The sequence below is a fragment of the Stylophora pistillata genome, chromosome 4 (genome assembly GCF_964205215.1).
Source record: "Stylophora pistillata chromosome 4, jaStyPist1.2, whole genome shotgun sequence".
Lineage (NCBI taxonomy): Eukaryota > Metazoa > Cnidaria > Anthozoa > Scleractinia > Pocilloporidae > Stylophora > Stylophora pistillata.
The window spans coordinates 20,387,117-20,405,970 of record NC_142522.1 but is presented as its reverse complement, the minus strand read 5'-3'; the positions used below and the strand labels follow the sequence as shown (position 1 = coordinate 20,405,970).

Sequence of the window (18,854 nt, the reverse complement as noted above, 5' to 3'; positions counted from 1 at the left end):
TAAAAAGGCGATTTTTAGCATATTCTGACCACTATAAATCGCCACTGGCCGATGGCCGTAAATAACCTTGATTTAGACGTTAAGTTTTGGGATTTGAGACGTGGTTGACAACTCTATCCTACACAGCCGTTAAGTTTAGACCCTTATAGGCAAAAAAATGCAAAAAAATCTCTAGGTTTTCGATTTTTCAAAAGTTCTGACCGTTTGAATCAGTACATTTACCAGCATTCGCGATTTTTTCACCTACACCAAAATCGAACAACTGGAGCAGGTTTCGTCATAAATACAGCTTACCCAATTTGCAGCTCGGATTAATGGCTAAATTCAGTATTTTTCTAAAAACCAAAATGCTGAAATCCATGACAAACTCAACAAATAGCTTGGTATTGCCTTAAAAAAGTAGGCGGCATCCACCGTGATTCGTGGTGTCAAAATTCGTTGACTCCACGCGTTCACCGTCCTGTTACGACGTCCAATTACAGCATAAAACTTGCAATATTTAATTAGCCCTAAAAATCGAGCCGCCGATAACTATCACACTCGAGAGTTTTAACATACTTCTGAACAAACGCTACACCTGACACCACAGTTTCAAGTTACTATTGACTGATTATGAGTTTCTGAACTCTCTCCTACCTTAGAAACGAAGCAATCAGCTGCTACCGTGACACCATGTATTTGCGGTGGCACCTGGCATGTTGACTCTGATGGGGTCCCTTATGGTTTTGTTTTTCCAGCCTTCAAAGTTTATCTGCCGCAATAAAGGTGAATAAATTGAAAATAAACTTAAAGATTAGAAACTTAAGAATATTGAGAAAAATTTAAAAGAACCTTTCTGCCACTCTCTCTGCCTTCGCAGGTTTCATGTGCGCTCGCTTTCGAGCCGTTTCGCTACGACTCGTGGCGAGACGGCCGATCGATTAATTAGAGTGATAAGGCAATTCAGTGCTAAGTAATCAATAAAACTCGTATCCGAAGATTTATCATTTTGGATTATCCTTTTTTTAAGGACGTTGAAGCTCAGGAAGAGGAATGATCAACTTATATCTGTGCCTATCAATTTTCATCCGAAAGCACAACGTAGTCAAGCGTTAACATGGATGAAACCCAGCGTGTCGAGAGGTCTATCCCGAAGCTAGGCACCGAGGACACAAAGCTATAATCATCATAACTTGTAGCTTTTCTCTTAAACCATCATCGCTTAACTCATCGCCTCTTATTGCTAGCGACTTTCCCAGGACCATAATTTTTCAGCTAATTTAGTTTAGGAAACTTAGACTAATAAATATGATTTAATTATCAAAACACATGATAGCTCATGATAATGTATAAGTACGTGAAAGCTTCTTTGAGATCATAATCATGTACGTACTTAGTCTTCCGTGCAGTAAAGGAAAAGTTGCCTTCGAGATGGGCAAGTGCCAAGTCGCTGTGCATGCGTTTGTTGTTTTGGCTCGGCATAGTTCTGCATTTTAGGAAATGAATAACGTTCCGAAAAATACTACCTGAGTATATTGAGTAACTTAAAAAAACAAACAAACATTATCCACATTAGCACGTTGACACACACATACATGTAACCATCAAACAAACTAATTTTGTACCCCATAACACGTGAAATCTGTAGTCTGCGAAATACCCATTCGCAAATTAATTGTTGACTGGAAATAATTGTTTGCCGCATGAATCTGAGGTCAGCTAAATCTCGTAAAAGCTGGTGATAGTCCCTTGTTTTTATGCAAGCCCTTGCAGTTTACTACGAATTTCTTGTCGCGAAATTTCAAGAGAGCACAAACTGGTCTAGAAGACAAACCTGTTAGGAGCTGAACATAGAGATGTTTACTTAACCCAATGCAATTCCAAGATTCATTTAGTTTTCAGTGCAGAAGCAGAAAATGTTTTCTAATAACCTACAAATTTTGGGTTGTGCGACATGACTTGCCTAGCTAGTTCCTATAATGTAAGAGAACTAAAATCAATTTTTTTGCCATATTTACCTATTTCTCTAAATTACCATAAGTCAATTTTTTGCAGTGGGTACCTTAAACTTAAAGTTTTTTTTAATAAACATGAGTAAACAGCTTCCACCATTCTTCTTAATACAACAAATTAAAGGTGACCCTTAACAATATTCTTAACAATATTGTCCAAAACAGTCTACATGAAAGGGTCTAAAATGATCATCATGAATCAGTTACAGGTTTTTGACCAAAAGTGAACATTTTTAATGAAGTTTGTGTGGGAGAAGTTCAAGACCATCTACTCTCTGAAACAGTAGCAATCTGCTTGATATCCTCATGCAATCAAGATTCAAGCCTGTTTTCAAAACAATGGCATCTATTTTTTTTGCGTCCTCAAGGATTATGTTTGGCTTTTGAGTATCGGGGCTATGTTTATGTCATCGCCTGGCCCTTTAGAAGATAAAGGATTGAATACCTTATTTGACCGCACAACATCTTTGATTTTGTGGCTAGTCAGGCAAGCACACCGCTCTCGGTCAAGTCATTTAAAAATGAAGGCATGAGACAAATACTGAACATCACCTAACCTAAACACCTAGCCTAACCTAAATGCAGGACTCAGTAAAGGATGTAGAAACCCGGACATGTATGAACAGACTGCTACTAAACGAGACAAAATCTAAGACTATGCTGGTGACTGGGAAATGGCTGAAGGGCAAAGCACCCACCAATTCACTGAGCCTTTCTACTTCTAGTGGGAAAATACTCGAAGATCTGGACACTGTAAAGTTATTAGGGGTAGATATAGTTACAGAACTTTCGTTTTCAAATAACGTTGATAGAATTTGTAAGAAATTAGCTCATAGAACTGGTATATTGAACAAGATCAAGTCTTGTCTCCCTTTAAGGGAAAGGATTCTCCATTACACTTCTACTATAAGGCCACTTTTCACTTATGGCAGCGTTGTTTGGCAATCCAAAGTAACGAATGAATGTTTACTACGCCTTTTACGTCTCCAAAGGAGAGCAGCTAGGATTTTAAAGTCTATGCAGAACCATGCGCCTCTTCGGTTGTGCTTTTCAACAAATCGAAACGGCTGCCTTTTTACGCAGAAACTCGTATTAATAAATGTGCAATATTGTGTAGGAGAATTGAACACGCAGTACCAGAGTATCTTAGCGACTCCTTGAAATTGAATAGTTCTTGGCATTCACGTAATACCAGGTTTGCCAGCTTGAATTTTATTACGCCTACATACAAAAGAAAGACTGAAGGAGGAAGCTCGTTTGCAGTCTCTGCCATACAGGACTAGAAAACTTTAAATTGTGAAATAAGGAAGCAGCGGAGTGTAAAATGTTTTAAGCGCGCCTTGAGAAAGCAATTTTTACAAGATCAAGTTCACTTGCTTTATTTTTACACATAATTTTTATTGAGTAAATCGTTTGAACCCGGAGGTAACATGTGAAGGTGTAGTCTGATAGTCGGGGTAGTTGTCGGTGGTAGTGACTGAAGTTTCGACAACCTGTGCGGAAGTCATCATCAGAGTCAAGTGAATGATTGTTGTCAGTAGAATGTTCTTATTCCAGTTCGTGTGAGATGATCGGTTGGTTTTGCCGTGATGTTATTGGCTGTAAGACTCAAGTGACGTAAGTCGGTCGTGATTGGTCTGTTTCGATCTGTCGGTAAAGTTAGGTCGTTCTTTTTCGGTCGTTTGTGATGTTTATGTCGTGAATGAGTCGTTTGTATGGAGCGGGTAGTTGTTGACATCTGTTTAGGGGAGTCTGTTCTAAGTTAGTAAACCAGCTTTCCAGAGTCAATCGTTGAAAATAGTCAGTGCTGTAGGTTAGGCATTGCGCAGAGTCCCAGTCAATGTTGTGGTTGGTAAGTCGATGGTGTTCAGCAATGTAATTGCTGACATCACCTTTCCTCGTCGCCCGTCTGTGTTCAGTCAGTCTTGTTGTGAGGTGTCTGCCAGTCTCACCGATGTAGGAGGCTTGGCAGTCGGAACAATTGATCTTATAAATCGTTCCCTGTCTGTTCCTCGGTTCGTCTTTGTCTTTAACGTTGGTTAGTAACTGACGTAGTGTGGTGATGGGTTTGTGGGCGACGCGGATATTGAAGGGTAGTAAGATGCGTGAGATGTTTTCAGACATGCCTTTTATGTACGGTATGGTTGCTGTAGTCGTAGGGGTTGCGGTGTCGTTTGTTTCGGTAGTGGTAGTGGGTCGGTGAGTGTTTCGTCGGATGAAGTCGTTGTTGTAGTTGTTCTTCGTAAAAACACGGTGAAGGTATTTGTTCTCGTCGGATAAGCTGTCTGTCGAGTCGCATACTAGTTGTGCGCGTCGTGTTAGAGTTCTGATAGTTGTGGCTTTGTGTGATGTAGGGTTATAGGATGACTCGTCTAGTAGTCTGTCGGTGTGTGTCGGTTTCCTGTAAACTGTTGTCCGTAATGAGTTGTCGTTGTAGCTTACCAGGCAGTCTAGAAAAGGAAGTTTGCCATTTTCTTCGACTCCTCTGGTGAACTGTATGTCAGTGTTCCACGAACTGGAATAAGAACATTCTACTGACAACAATCATTCACTTGACTCTGATGATGACTTCCGCACAGGTTGTTGAAACGTCAGTCACTACCACCGACAACAGTCCTTCTCTGGACTACACTCACCCGGACGATCAGACTACACCTTCACAATTTTTATTGAATTTTAATATGTATTTATTTGTTTAATTTTTATTATAGAACTGTTACCTTGTTTATAGTTTAATATTGTAACTTTCATTCATTTATAGTAGAGGGCCACAAGTTTATCAGTTTTTAACCATCATGTGCTACCCTCTTTAAATAAAGACTACTATTACTACTAATACTACTACTACTGCTACTACTACTACTACTACTACTACTACTACTACTACTACTACTACTACTACTACTACTACTATTACTACTACTACTACCACTACTACTACTAATACTACTACTACTACTACTACTACTACTACTACTACTACTACCACTACTACTACTACTACTACTACTACTACTACTACTACTACTACTACTACTACTACTACAGATGTTGACCATGCAGGGAAGGGGGTTAGTCAATCACCACATAAATTAGCAAAGGTGTACAAGTGGATGTACTGAATGAATAGAAGAAACGAGGTTACCATGTAAGAATTGCACTAGAAACGATTAATGAAAAGCAAATATCTTGTATACTGTTTTGATCTTCAAATAAATTAGTTGGACCCCATTTTGGTCATGCATCCACAAATTGCTGCTGATTCCCTGTAAACAACTAGTCCATTTTAACTTTTACAGCCTAACATTAGTATGCAAATTCTCAATACTGTACTCTGTACTTATCCTGGGGTGCTGAAAAGGATAATTTGTGAAACAGTCAAGAGCTTCCTAATACCTGATGATCATTTCATGTAGTCTCTTGACCTAAATATGTGATTCAGGATGATATTGTACGGAGAAATTAAATGCTAATCACTCAAGGGGGTCAAAGGGCTAATACATTATGCAGAAGATCAACATTGGGAAGGCAAGCATGAGGTTGTACCTGTAGCTGATCACAACTCTTTAACCAGTCTTATTTATAGTTAACAGTATATTTGACTTGAAAACTATCTCTACAAAAATATTTTTTTCAGCTGTAAAGAATGTAATCTCACTTAAAAGGCTATAAGATATGGTATAACTAAAAAATAAATACATTCCTGAAAGCTGATAACATACACATGTATTTTCTAAACTCCTGAATATACATCATGTAATAATCATGTTAGAAGAAAATTGCAAAATTTTAGAATTAGGCAACTAAATTCTGTAAGACCACGCAGCATTTTGAGATTTGTATGTACTTTGTCTGGTTTATCGCGAAATCTATCTTGAAAGCTGCGTTGAAAATCATGGAATATCACACTCCTATCCGTCTCTTCAACGCAGGTATCAAGGCATCTCACGGATACTTTTACAATCCACACAAAAACCAAACTTTTCAAATATCTCCTCGCATCGGAAATCGGCTTAAAACAGGGTTTAATCAGAAGTTAACGAGCCCTGTACTCATCTAGAGCACAAGGGATATACTAATTGCGAATAAAATGAGTTTCTAGACCGCACTACTGGGATAAAAGGAGTATTTAGGGGCATATGTAACTGCACACTCGGCATTACCAACATGTGTCAACTGTAAACAAGTCTTCGCTTACCTCAATTACCGCTTGTAATCCGTCTTAGCTGTCCATATTAATCCCTAGATTGCTAAGAAAAATGTTCAGAGTGTCGTCCTTCTTGAGAATCACCTTCAGTAGTTCACAAAGTCTTCAGGATTTACCTCAAAAGCTGACCGGTCACTGGCTTCATTTTCAGTTCAAATAATATACTTAGTATAGCCAAATTCAAGTGTCTTATCCAAAAGTTGCTCATGGACAGCATACTATAAAGTACTTTCCTTTGATTGTCGTTAAAACAAAAACAAAGAATTCAAGAAATCACAACAGATAATAAGAAAAAAAGGAAAATATTCTCAGAGCCAAAGAGAACTGAAAGCTAAAACAAATAGACTGTTCAAAGCGCGGGAAAACGCGGGCGACCATGCCGTGATTGGATTCCTTTCTTTTTTTTTTTAAAGAGTAGAGCGATTTTTCTGGACCAATCACAGAGCGAAGTAAAGCAGAACCAATGCAATCTTGGATTATTTTCTACACTCAACTGAAAATTGCCAAAGAAACATTTTGTTAATGAAATTTGTGAGAGAGAGGTATCAGAGGTATTTGACATCCCCACAGGCATAAATGCTGATGGCAAACTCACCACAATTACTGCTTCTCTTAAAATGCTATTCGATAGCACTTGATTCCTCCGTATTGCACTACGCAACCTATACTGTGCATAAAAATCAAGTAATCAGGCGCCTAAGCGCGCGCGCATTCTGAGAACGGTTTTTTTTTTTCAATCATCCTGAGACTGAGATAAGGGAAAGAGAAGAGAATTCAAAATAGAAGAGAAGAGATGCCCTACCAATTAGAGAAAAAACAGGCAGAAAGTTTAAGAAAGAGGGCTATTTTGGGATTGTTGATGATCAGACGAAAGAAAAGAGGACTACAAAACAACAGGGAGAAAAAAATCCGGAATTGGTAAGAACGAGAATAAACGGTGAGAATTATCGGTGTCATCCGTAGGAAACCAGAAAGAAAGAAATCGTCTACGTTTCAGATGTTGCAAAATTTGGGGCTGGTGTACATGTGTATCTCACAGCTGTAAAGAAAAAACAGATGAAGATCGAAGGGATACAGGGTTAGACTTAATGATGAGTTCTTTGCCTTTGTGTGCTGCAGACTCGCCTTTCCTGCCATTATAAAGACAAAAAAAAAAAAGTCATTCGATCGAACTAAGTCAGCCGGTTTCTCTTGATATCACTTCCGTGCTTATCTCATTTTTTAGCCACACAGATGGTTTTGAAGCTTGGGGAGAGAAGTAATCACTGGATGTTTCTAGCTCTCATCGTGCAGCAGAGAGTAAAGCATTCTTGAGCCCTGAATGTTAACCCACCTGAATCCCATGCAGGATGCCACCGAGTCAACTCCGCAGCTGTGCATTGAGAACACGAAACTATCATCAAGATGTAATATGTTCAACTTATCTTCATTGGCAGTTGTTTTAAGCTCGAGATTAAAAATATACAAATATATTTTAAGATCCTATACAACAGTTCCAGTAACGCGATGTTTATTTATATTTCAATTTTAGGAACGATAAACCACAAAAAAAGTCTTTAAACTCATATTCAACCCCTTTTTCTTTGTTGCAATTACATAAAATTTTGTGGAAAAATTTACGATCGGTCTACAGTATTTCTTTTCTTCGTGAGATGAATTGAAGCTCCTGATTTTAAAAATTTGTTCCTTTATTGATGGGACAGAAAAGATTATGATCTCTTTTGAGTACTTTGAAATGTTTCTTTCCGCCAAGAGACTGACCATGTGGGTAGGGTGATCAGCCTGTGGAGAGCGAGAGGTGCCAAACATCGAATTGTCGCGCTTGCACAGCAAGGACCTTCAAATACTGTAGGTCCGTCTTTTCTTTTGCACTATTAGACTCATCGTCTCAATATATAGAAAAAGATAAAGAGTAGCATATTTATGGGAGTGCAACAACTACCGGTGAATCTAGGTGGATTCAGCATTTTTTTCACCACCTCTTGTATTATGATGGCTCGTTCATTAGTGATTCTCGAATAAAGACTCTTAGAAGAACCTTTACAGCAGTTGGCTTAGAATCCCTGTGGGTGTATTATCCAATGTCAGCCGATTTTGCTTCTCTAAGTCGATAACGAGAGTTAATTAGCTGCCTGACGTCTAAATCACAGTCCAGGTAAGAGATTTCTTAGGCGTGTACGCCATCGTCGGTTCCATTGCTTGCATCGTATTGTTGTTGAGTTCTCTTGTTAAACCAGTGCCGAATGATTTCTTTCACGTCTTTCATTTCCCATCCTGAGCCAGTTCGTTTTTCTTTGAACTTGGCCTTCATTGTTGCAGATTGAGTACTTTGGAGGTGCCTTTAGACGATTCTTTGTTAAGTTCCTCTCTATGAAGTGTCTTCTTCCTTAGCTTCTGTTGTCTGCGTTTCCAGTTATGAACCCAAACGGAAACGCAGAGCGTTCTTAACTGGACAGCGATTTCGGCTCAATATCAAACTCGAAAATCAACTCGGAAAGTTTGCGCTTTGATCTCGAAGGTGAAACTTCAGCTAAAATTGAAGAGAAAGAAAGCGGGTTCATCAGCCTAATTTAAAAATAGTTTTTTTAGCATATACTTAAATGGGATATATGATCACCAATCAGTTAGCAGCGAAAAAGTAAAAGCAGAATTTTTTCCTATATGTTCCTTTAGAACGCTTGTATACCATATGCTGATCGACTTTGAGAAAATTTAAGCCTTTAATTATTTGTTTCACCCACTGCTGAATGTTGTTTGCATTTATTACCAATTGCTCCTAGTGCCCCTCCTTTTATATAAATCCTGGCGTTCTTTCATGCTAGGCACTGTCTAGATACTTTTGTTAGTGTGAAATGGTAAAATCGCACATGTTTCTGAGATCATGTATTCTTAGTTGATGATAAACTTCAAGCTGACGAAGATTGGTTCTAGTTTGCAACATAATTAGGTGACAGGACTTAAACAATTTCCAAAGCACTCTCTTAGCAGTTGAGGAAGGACATAAACAGCAACTCCGCCTCTTAATGTTCGTAACATGGTGATTATTAACTTTGAAGCAGAATATGAAACAAAACATGCTATTTCAGTTCAAACTGTATGAGGTGCAATGATTTTGCGCAATTATGAAGTTGTGCAACATTAGCGCTTGAACTTTGCTCTATTACTGTCTGTGCGTGGTGACGAGCAAATTGACAAGAAATAGGTTGAAATATTTTTTAACTGCTAACCTCTTGACCATACCAATCAATCAATCAATCATCAATCAATACTTTATTCACCCACGTAGCGCCAGGGAGCTCGTAGAGCTCGTTCAAAATACGTACGTGCCTCTAAGATTAAGAATCTGGTATGCGGTAATCCAAGTCATTTGTATAAGTGTTAAACAGCAGCGGTCCGAGGAGGGACCCTTGAGGGACGCCCACCATACTTTTGAGTAGCTAGAACAAACGCCGGACAACTTAACTCAATGTCTTCGCCCCAAAAAATAGGAAAAAATCAAGTTTAATGCTGACGGAGAGAAGCCATACGCTTTTAATTTAGCCAATAGGAGGTTATGGTTAACAGAATCGAATGCTTTGGACAGGTCCACTGCCACGGCTATAACTGCCTCCCTGTTGTCAAGGCTTCGCCTCCACTCCTCAGTCATCTTCAAGAGTGCGGTGCAACAAGATTGTTTCTTCAAGAACCTAGATAGATTCGGAGAAAGATGATCATGGAAAGCGCCGCACAGTTGGTCAAACATATCCTTCTCGAACTCTTCACAAATGGCGGTAAGAATCGAAACAGGACGATAATTTTCTTTGCGTGTAACCTCGTCCTTTTTAAATACCGGTGTCAAGTTCCCTCTCTTCCATTCGGTTGGCCATGATTGGTTCATACTCAGATAGTTAATCAGCTGTGTTATCTCCTCCACTAGGATGGGAGCAGCGAGCCTTAAGAGACGCGGTGAAGTTCCATCTACGCCAACAGTCTTCCGGGGATTTAGATTGTCTAAGATCTCGATTCACGTACATAGCTGCAACTCACAGGCTGCAAGACAAACTGATCTAGCAGCATTTTGCCAGCGATTAGTTTTACACCTGGATGATCGTTGAAATCGTTTTCACGGTGATTTGTTGGAACTACATTGGCGAAATAGCTATTAAATATTTCCGGTATCAAAACGTTCCGAAAACAAAGGGAAAACTTGCAAGCCGGACCATGACCTCGATGGAATTTATCTGTAGAGAAGTATGACAAAAAGCGTCTTCGTATCTACCCCCTTCGTATCTAGACCACGCAAAATTGTTCCCCTTACCTTTTTCGCTTAAAATATATGAGAATACTGGTCTTGTCCACTTTCGCTTAAAATAATGAAACTACTCTTCTTGCCCCGGCCGGACCAACACTCATGGTCTTAAAATAACTTAGGAGAATGTGCTACCTTTCTATAATATCCAAAAATGGATAGACATACTAGTCTTCTCAGACAAGGACGAATAAACCGTAGGTCCCGTCTCCCGCATCTATTAATTATATAATTTGATTAGGCAGGGGACGTTAAAGAACCTACGTCACGAGATTACTGTGGTGTGGTTTGGCCCGTTTACTGAGAATTGGGGGGAGGGGGTATCTGTTAAATATTCGCCTTTGTTGATTGTAAACTGCCACTGGCAGTCTGGAAAGTCCCCCGCACAGTGTTGTAAAGCGCCTTGAACATAGGATAAGAGCGCTATAGAAATAAAAGTTATTATTATTATTATAATTATTATTATTGTCATACCTTCCGTCTTCTTAATTTCAATTTCATTGTCATCCTCATTCAAATAAATGAGATTCAAACTTAAGAGAACATTTTCGATCATTTTGATCCTTGTTTTTTCTATGTGGATGACCGGTTGTTTGTCCATTTGAAGTTTTTTTTAAATATTTTGGCTTTGAAAATCTCGATTTTCAGTTTTTACATTTCTGAATCTTCGGAATAGATGGCGTTGCTTCCACTGTCGGTCGGTTTCTGATCTTGCACATATCCAGTTCTAGAGGGAATTGACGTCGGAGTTCTGACATGTACCTGCCACATGTTACTGCTAGACGCTGTTGTAGCTTTATCACGGATCAAGCTCAGAGTGTCTCCTTCAGGAAACGTTGTCGCGGTTAGATGGAGTGCTAAAATCGTTCTTTTGAGAATATCTGCTAAAAGTTTAGGAGGTGACAGCTAAACAATGCTCTCCCCCTATCACCAACAGGTTGTTGCCAGTTTTCTTTAATCTCATCAACGCATTCATCTTTGATTTTAAAAGGAAAACATATTTTGTTGTCGAGGTACAATGCAGACGGTGTGTTGTTGAAATGTTCATAGAAGTGAAATATAAAACGGTTGATGCCGCGCAATGGACTCGATGACGCCACGGTGCACCCTGAGAAAGTGAAATTTATGAAGAGGTGACAAGAGTAACAAGATTAACATTAATTTCCAATAAAATGGAAACAACTTTGAAGAAGCTTAAACGAGTTGATAACATACTTAGCGAAATAACGTTTTGATATTCTTTCACAAAAACAATCAGCGACTTGTAACGCTTATCGTATGGCCAGTTGTGTTCCTTTGTTCTTAATCCCTTCGATTTCTCGGAAATCGAAAAAACTCGTTTCCTAAAGGTTCCGCGCGTCATGTTCATGCCGCATTGGCATACTCACTCAGCCGGGGGTCAGCAATTTCCTGTACCGTTATGATTGCTTTAACAATGGCTTTGTTTACAACAAATGAATGCTCAGGTAGTGTATTCCCTGAAGATGTTGCAACCTTGACATTATCATATTTTCAGTTTGAGAAGAAAATCCAGGGGAAACAGTTAATACAGGGTTATAGTTACTAAACAAAATAAATGCGTTTTTAATCTTGCGAAGTCTCAACCAGTGAGGCGTGTCATACGCATAATCGCGTGGGGCTGGGCACGTTTTTCTTTCAAATTTCGTAAAAGGAACCTCGTTTAATTCCCTTTGAATTATGTCAAATATCAGTGATAGCTTAGTCAATTTTGTTTCAAAACATCGTCAAAATTCTATATTTGCAAAAATCCGAAAAACGTGAAATCTCTGCAACCTCTCCTAGCTATTAAAAGTTTTGGCTGAATTAAAGAAATGATGTTCTTCACAAACTCCACACCTTGCTAAAAGTATCTAACGAGAGGATCAAAGAAATTAATACTAATCAAAATGATTACTTTGACGTGTTGTCGCCTTCTATGCACTACTAGATAATCTGCAATTCAAGACGACAGCACCGATTCATGACGGATGCACTCGTGTAGAGAGTTAAGCGAGGTGTTGTCTTTAGGAGACTAGAACTTGAGGGAACTTAACTTTGTTAATAAAATAGGCATAATCCGTCAGAAGACTAAGTTTTCACGGGTTGTGGGTCCCTCCTTCATGCAAAAGTAAAAAGCTTGACAGCCGTCCGCTTTATTTGCATATTTTCTTGAATCTTCACAGCAGTGGGGGCTACACGCTCAACTGAGCAGGCTTGATATTGATAGCACGTTACTGATTCAATTCGTTTGATTATGCTTTGTTTTGTTTGATTTTTATTTTCTACTGAAGAGTCTCTAAACAATAGTTGTGACACTCACATTATTGTCAGGGATTGCAGCAGTTTTTTTGTTGGTCTGTTTGATTTTTCTTGCCCAAGTGGAACCAAAGTCCCATTCCGTGCACTATTCACAAAACATTTTTGTGATTCCTACATGTGGAAGCTTCAAATACTGATTTGGATTTTCACTTATTGAAAATTTATCAAAACTTTTTGATAAGGCTAGAACTTTCCTCGAAAGTGATCACAGGAACTTATGGGAAAGCAGAGATGATTCGCGTCGAAATCCTACTGAATGCTGAGAGCATGGCTGAGTCAACAGCCGCTTCGAAAATATGGCTACCCGTGCATTGTCCAATGCGGTAAGACAACAAGGCACACTTCAGTAGATAAGAACAATGGCTGTTTGTAATCAATTACTTGAAAATCAACTTAGAAATTCAATAAGTAATTGGTTTTCACTTGCACGCCAACTATTTTGCTTGCGAAATCAATCATACACAGCTTCATTACATTACTCGAAAGTTTCCAAATTAGGGCGATTTATAGATTGTAAGGCGATTTATGTTTAGACTTGGTACAACTTAGTGAGATAATCAACCAAAGTTTCGAATGCAAAATGACATCCTGGATTTTGGCTCTCCTCTTCCTCACTTGTCTACCAAAGAGCATGGCACAGGGCGGAAGCAAAGGTACTCGAGCCAAATAGCAAGTGAATGCCAAGCGCAAGCATCTACAACTGATCTAAATTGATATAAGTCTGGGCCTAAATTCCTAATTATATATTTCTCGAAAATAATTTCAGAACCTGGTGTGGCTGTTACCTGCGGTGCTCATCAGATGGAAATCACATTTGAGAAGAGAATATTCTCTGCACTAGACGCGGGGAATATGTCCTTGGATGCCCCTGCGTGTTCAGCCTCTGACAGCCTACAGTTCATTTCCATTAGCACTGCCCTAAATGGATGCGGAACAAAACTCCAAGAAACTGAAGACACTATTGTGTTCTCCAATGTTGTTCATCAAGATGCCGAGTTAGTGGACGGCCAGATTACTCGTGAACATGACTTTGAATTCCCGTTTAATTGCAGCTATTCCAAAACGAAGTTTCTCAGCCTAAACTTTGTCCCCGAGGGAAGGGTTGATGTACCCGGTGTAGGTATGTAAATGTATCGCCAATCAACAGTTCATCACTAATTCTGCTGAATGCTGTCAGTGGCTTAAATCAGTACTTGTAGTATTTCACGGTCGAATCCTGATGATCAATTTGACTCCGTTAGTAATCATTAAGCATCCTAGGTAGGTAGCAGACTTTACCTTGATAGCTTTTTACATGTTGGAGCTTCGTTGCCCGTGGTAAAAAGGCGAGAATGCATTAATTGCATATGACTTGACAAACAGATACTGTCACAAAAGTATTATCTGTTGCAAATAAAGGTAACTTTGAGTAATCTAATGCAAATATTACTCTGTTTGATGATAAACTGTTATTCCAGGGGAATCTGGTGACTTCAACTTCACATTTGATGTCTTCGCAAGCTCTTCTTATTTAACGCCCTACTCCGCTTTCCCTGTCGAGGTGACGCTCAATGAGTATATCTACCTAGAGTACAAGGTGGAGTCCAGTGCTGACCTGGGGGTGATGGCTCTTAGCTGTTTGGCTACAAAAACTCCAGATTATTATTCGTGGCCGCAATATCACATTATAAAAGATGGGTACGTGTGATGTTAATTAAGGTGTTAATAACTTACCAGTTTTTATTTTGAAAAATTTAGTCTTACCAGTTCTTCGAACGTCATCCTTGTTCCTTCCTCAGTGGACCTCAATTTCTTCTTTTGGTAGTTTCATATAAAAGTATTAACTTCTTATCATGATATGACCAAAACAGGATATTTCGTCATTTGGCTAACACATTTTTGTTTTTCGCATCAAAAGGTGTGCAATGGACACGACTCTAAGTCACGACTACGACCCAAGCAGAAATAGGCAAACATTTAAACTGAGAGCATTCAGGTTCTTTAATGAATATGAGTCATTTTATATCCACTGCGAGCTGTTAGCCTGTCTTAAAGGGTCTAACTCTTCCAGGTGAGTTCATCTGCGGTAGCTTGCGATTGATTATGAACACGAAAATTACGTATTTCAAAGCCAACGTCCACCAGACTAAACTTTTCATGTTTTGGAACAGAAGGATAATATTTTTTTTAAAAAACAAGTGAAAGTTTGATGAAATATGCTAGCTAATAACACCAGTACTAACTTTCAGTGATAACATTGCAATAGACTAAATCACTCGTAACTTGCATTTGATGACTTGAAGGTGCCAACAGGGATGCGTACCGCCAGCTACTAGGAAGAAACGTGAACTGGAAGAGGACACAACCAGTCCGTACATCATCAAAAGAGGGCCAATCAAAATTGTCCAAGAGAAAAGCCAAAACGAAGAAGGAGGTAGATCATTATCATGCGCAAATTTTAATACAACTAAAACAACTAGAGTGTGTATTATGACGAGAGTAAAGGGAAAAGTTCTCCACGTTACTGAAGTAAAAGGCAGTCCTAAACCGAAGAATGACACCTAACGAGATACTTAAAAATTCGGTGAGAATGAAATTTTAACAACATTATTTTCCGGAGGTACCCGTAAAGTAAATCATACATAAGAGTGGTTTTAAAATACTAATAAGATGGCAGGGTTCTAAAAAGATGACAAAAGACTGTATAATAGAATCTACGAATACGTATCACCATCATTGGTTAGCAATAAAAAATGTAAAAAGTCATCGATCATTGTCACAGCCTGTGGACGTGAGATCTTAAACGCGTACAAATCAAGTTCGTATAAAACCATCATTTTTCTTGTGTGTGTGTGCTTTTACAGACAAAGGAAAGCAGTCAGCAGCTGTAATAGGAGGTGCAACTGCCGCTGGTGGAGTTGGTCTGGTTGCAGTCATAGGTTTAGCTGTTGTTTTCGTCAAATATCGCATTCTACGGCTCATGAAGAACAAGAACAAGGTCAGAGACATGTACACCGGCACCACCCAGGATCAGCAAATGAATAGTGGAAATGCCCACATCCAAGACGGTGAAACGGTGGAAGCGAATGCTGAGAGTGAAAACGCTTAGTTTAAAACGTGGACACTTAAGTTAAAAGCCCATAAAATATTTCTGACCGTAAATCATTTCCAAGTTTGACTTGTGACAACACTAACAATAATTAAGGTTAAGTATGCAGGATCGTTCTTTTTGTCGGCTTTACCTAAGTAAGTAATGAAATGGCTGTCATCGAATTATATTGACGTTGTTTCCCAAGGGCATTTGTAAACGTTCAGCATTTATTCGAGACCAGATTGTTTTAGCAACCAACTTTTATCTTTTATGTTGAACAACCCTTACGATACCTTAACTTTGATATATCATGCATGATTGAAGATTAAAGGAAACACAAAGTGTTACTTGTACGAAACCAGCATTCAATTGAGAGAAAGCCCAAGAAAAAAATTTGGAAAAGGTAAAAAAAAAAAGAAATGAAAAAAAAAAACAGTTCAATGAGTCACTAGCTATTTGTAAAGTAATTACAGAATTATTATCAATAACATGAAATCACTTAGTTGGAAAAGAATTCGAAGCTGGTTTCTGTCGACTTCCCTGAGTCTGCACATGGCTTGAAATAAGTTCAGATAGCATGGAAGAATGTTGTCGATATTTCTGACGACGCTTCCGACGCAATGGAAGTCAACTCCATTCCCGCTGGTTTCGTGATAAAATCTTGTTTATCGCAGTCAGGGCAATTAGAATGTCATTAGATAGGTAAAAAGTCAAAGTTAAAACGCGGTTGGGCGATTCTAAAAATACCAAATGAATCAACAACACAAAGGAAACGAATTATCTTGAAGAATTTTGTTTGTCACGACAAATCAGCTGTGTCCATTCCCAGACTCTCTTTCGAGTACTTTACAACTAGCTTAACCGATCACTTAACCTGTGGACCTTCCAGCATATGTGACAATAACATTGTCAGTCTACAATGAGATCGAAAAGACCCCACTGGGAAATCTGTCTCAATGCAACTATTGAAGCGAGCTCACACCCCAGGGCTGTAACCGAACTAAGGGAAATACCTTTGATGTTTTCAATGGAAAGACTGATTCTCGTAAACTAACCAAGAAAGCATGCAATGTCGTTGACGATACTCTTCATTTTTGTATTCAAGTTTAATTGCTGATGTATGAACGATATTTGTGAAGATAGACAGTCAAAAATGCATTAAAGGAAGATTAAAGTCACTTTGCTGAATAGGGTCGAAATTTTTGGTCATGTTTGTTAGTCGGGGTATTTATTCCTTTGATTATTTTATCATAACAGACAAGTTGCCTGTTTCATAATACCTGTCACACCATATGAGTTTATCTTTAGTCTTTACCTTTTTAAAAGTGGGGTCTTAAAATAGCAAAATAGAGTAGTGCTAAGTAGAACTAACAACAGAAGTATTAAGCGTGGAGGTGACTTACACCTAGTACGTAGTTTCATTATTTTTCTGGATCGAGCTCTTGAAACGGAAGAGCAGTTTGATAACCTTGAGACAACTGCTTGTTGCTAGGGAGCCTTCTTTCTTTGATTTTTCTCCTCTGCAATGCCTATCTCTAGCTAAATTGTTAGACATGGCTTCATAAAAATATATAATCACAGCAGGCGCTTGTCCGCAAATAGATATATTGTCTTGCGGTATATGCCAGGTGCAGTTAGTTTTTCTTATTCCAAAAATTTGAATTGTGAGCGAACTAATTAAATATAGGTATTATAGGACCTAACGACTTTGGAATACGACAGTCACAAAACCTTTAAGATGTACTTTCTGTGGCTAATTATAAATTTTCGAACTGAGGCAACACTAGGCATGTAATTAATACCCACGTCAAAAAAACAGAAGTGATTGCTGTTCGTGTGCACCATAGTACCTTTATTGCATTCTCTTAGATTGTAAAATATATGATACAATCAAAAGCTTTCTTCTCACTCATGCGTGAGGCTGCGTGTGCCCGTCTATCGTGTCTTGCTAAGGTTGAAATTGTCAACTTAGTGGTCATATTATAGAATTTTTATCCACTGAGTTTGGTCGGGCCTTCCTAAAGGTAGGTTCTTTTCTAAAAGCAACTCTTTAGAATCAAGTAGTGCTAAGTAGAACGAACCAAAGCAGTATTAGGTGTGGAGTGTCTGATGGTTTAGACTTACACATAGTAGTTTCATCAATTTTCTCAATCGAACTCTGCATAGCTAAAGAGCTTTCTTGCCGTGATTTTTCCCTCGTACTGCAACGCTTCAGTTAAAGCGTTGGACATGATTTGATAAAAATGTTTAATCACATCTGGCGCTCGTCTCATGTAGATATATTGTCTCGCAGTATACGCCAAGTGCAGTTAGTTTTCCATATTCCAAGAGTTGAATTTGTAGCTTTCCACGATAAAGAATCTAATGAGGGCAACTGTGTTAAGTAACTGAAATGTGCGTGTATGAAGTACATTGAAGAACCGTCTTTTGAGAAAAGGCACTGACTGGAACGGTATTTGAAGAATAAAACCACTCACCTCATCAAAAATGCAGTGACGGCACAGTCACTGACAGTTGTCGTTTTCAGAAAAAGAAAACAAAATGAACAATTGCTTTTGAGTTAAATTATATACTTGCTTCGAAACAGTTGTAAAACGACCAACGGCTACAGAAACCTTCAAACCTTTGAGATATGTATATCTAAAATTAAAACGTGCTTTCGGAATCTAATTGATATGTATGTTTTAACTGAGGCAACAATGCTCTCACGCACTAGGCATGTAATTTATGCCCACGCCCTGAGAAAAAAGAAGTGATTGCTATTCACGTGTACCAAACTGTCTTTATTTCATTCTCTTAGGCTGTGAAATGCATGGATAAAAATATTCCTCAGCACTCATAATATAACAAAGTTGTATTAACCAAAAGTCTAATACACTTAAGGCCTTTAAAGACAATGTATTTAAATATTATTATGATGACAAATCATGCTTAGCTCATTTTAATCGGTAAATTTTATTGATAGTAGTTTTATATATT

At 38.6% G+C, this 18,854-nt stretch overlaps 1 protein-coding gene, 1 long non-coding RNA gene and 1 pseudogene across 2 annotated transcripts; 1 reads left to right on the top strand and 2 right to left on the bottom strand.

The window, feature by feature from the left end:
* Positions 1 to 7,442: 7,442 nt before the first annotated feature.
* On the bottom strand, positions 7,443 to 8,791 carry LOC148732790 (uncharacterized; annotated as a pseudogene).
* Positions 8,792 to 9,453: 662 nt separating this feature from the next.
* On the bottom strand, positions 9,454 to 11,822 carry LOC148732789 (uncharacterized). Its single transcript, XR_016000253.1, has 2 exons — positions 11,702 to 11,822; positions 9,454 to 11,594 (listed from the first exon to the last, which is right to left on the bottom strand). It is a non-coding gene; the product is annotated as an uncharacterized LOC148732789 (long non-coding RNA).
* A 1,414-nt stretch (positions 11,823 to 13,236) lies between these two features.
* On the top strand, positions 13,237 to 17,063 carry LOC111327218 (ZP domain-containing protein). The gene is made up of 6 exons (XM_022931351.2): positions 13,237 to 13,458; positions 13,572 to 13,925; positions 14,263 to 14,482; positions 14,703 to 14,855; positions 15,088 to 15,218; positions 15,649 to 17,063. The coding sequence occupies exons 1-6, from the start codon at positions 13,386 to 13,388 to the stop codon at positions 15,891 to 15,893; spliced, it is 1,176 nt and encodes a 391-aa protein (XP_022787086.2). The 5' UTR covers positions 13,237 to 13,385; the 3' UTR covers positions 15,894 to 17,063.
* Positions 17,064 to 18,854: the final 1,791 nt, after the last annotated feature.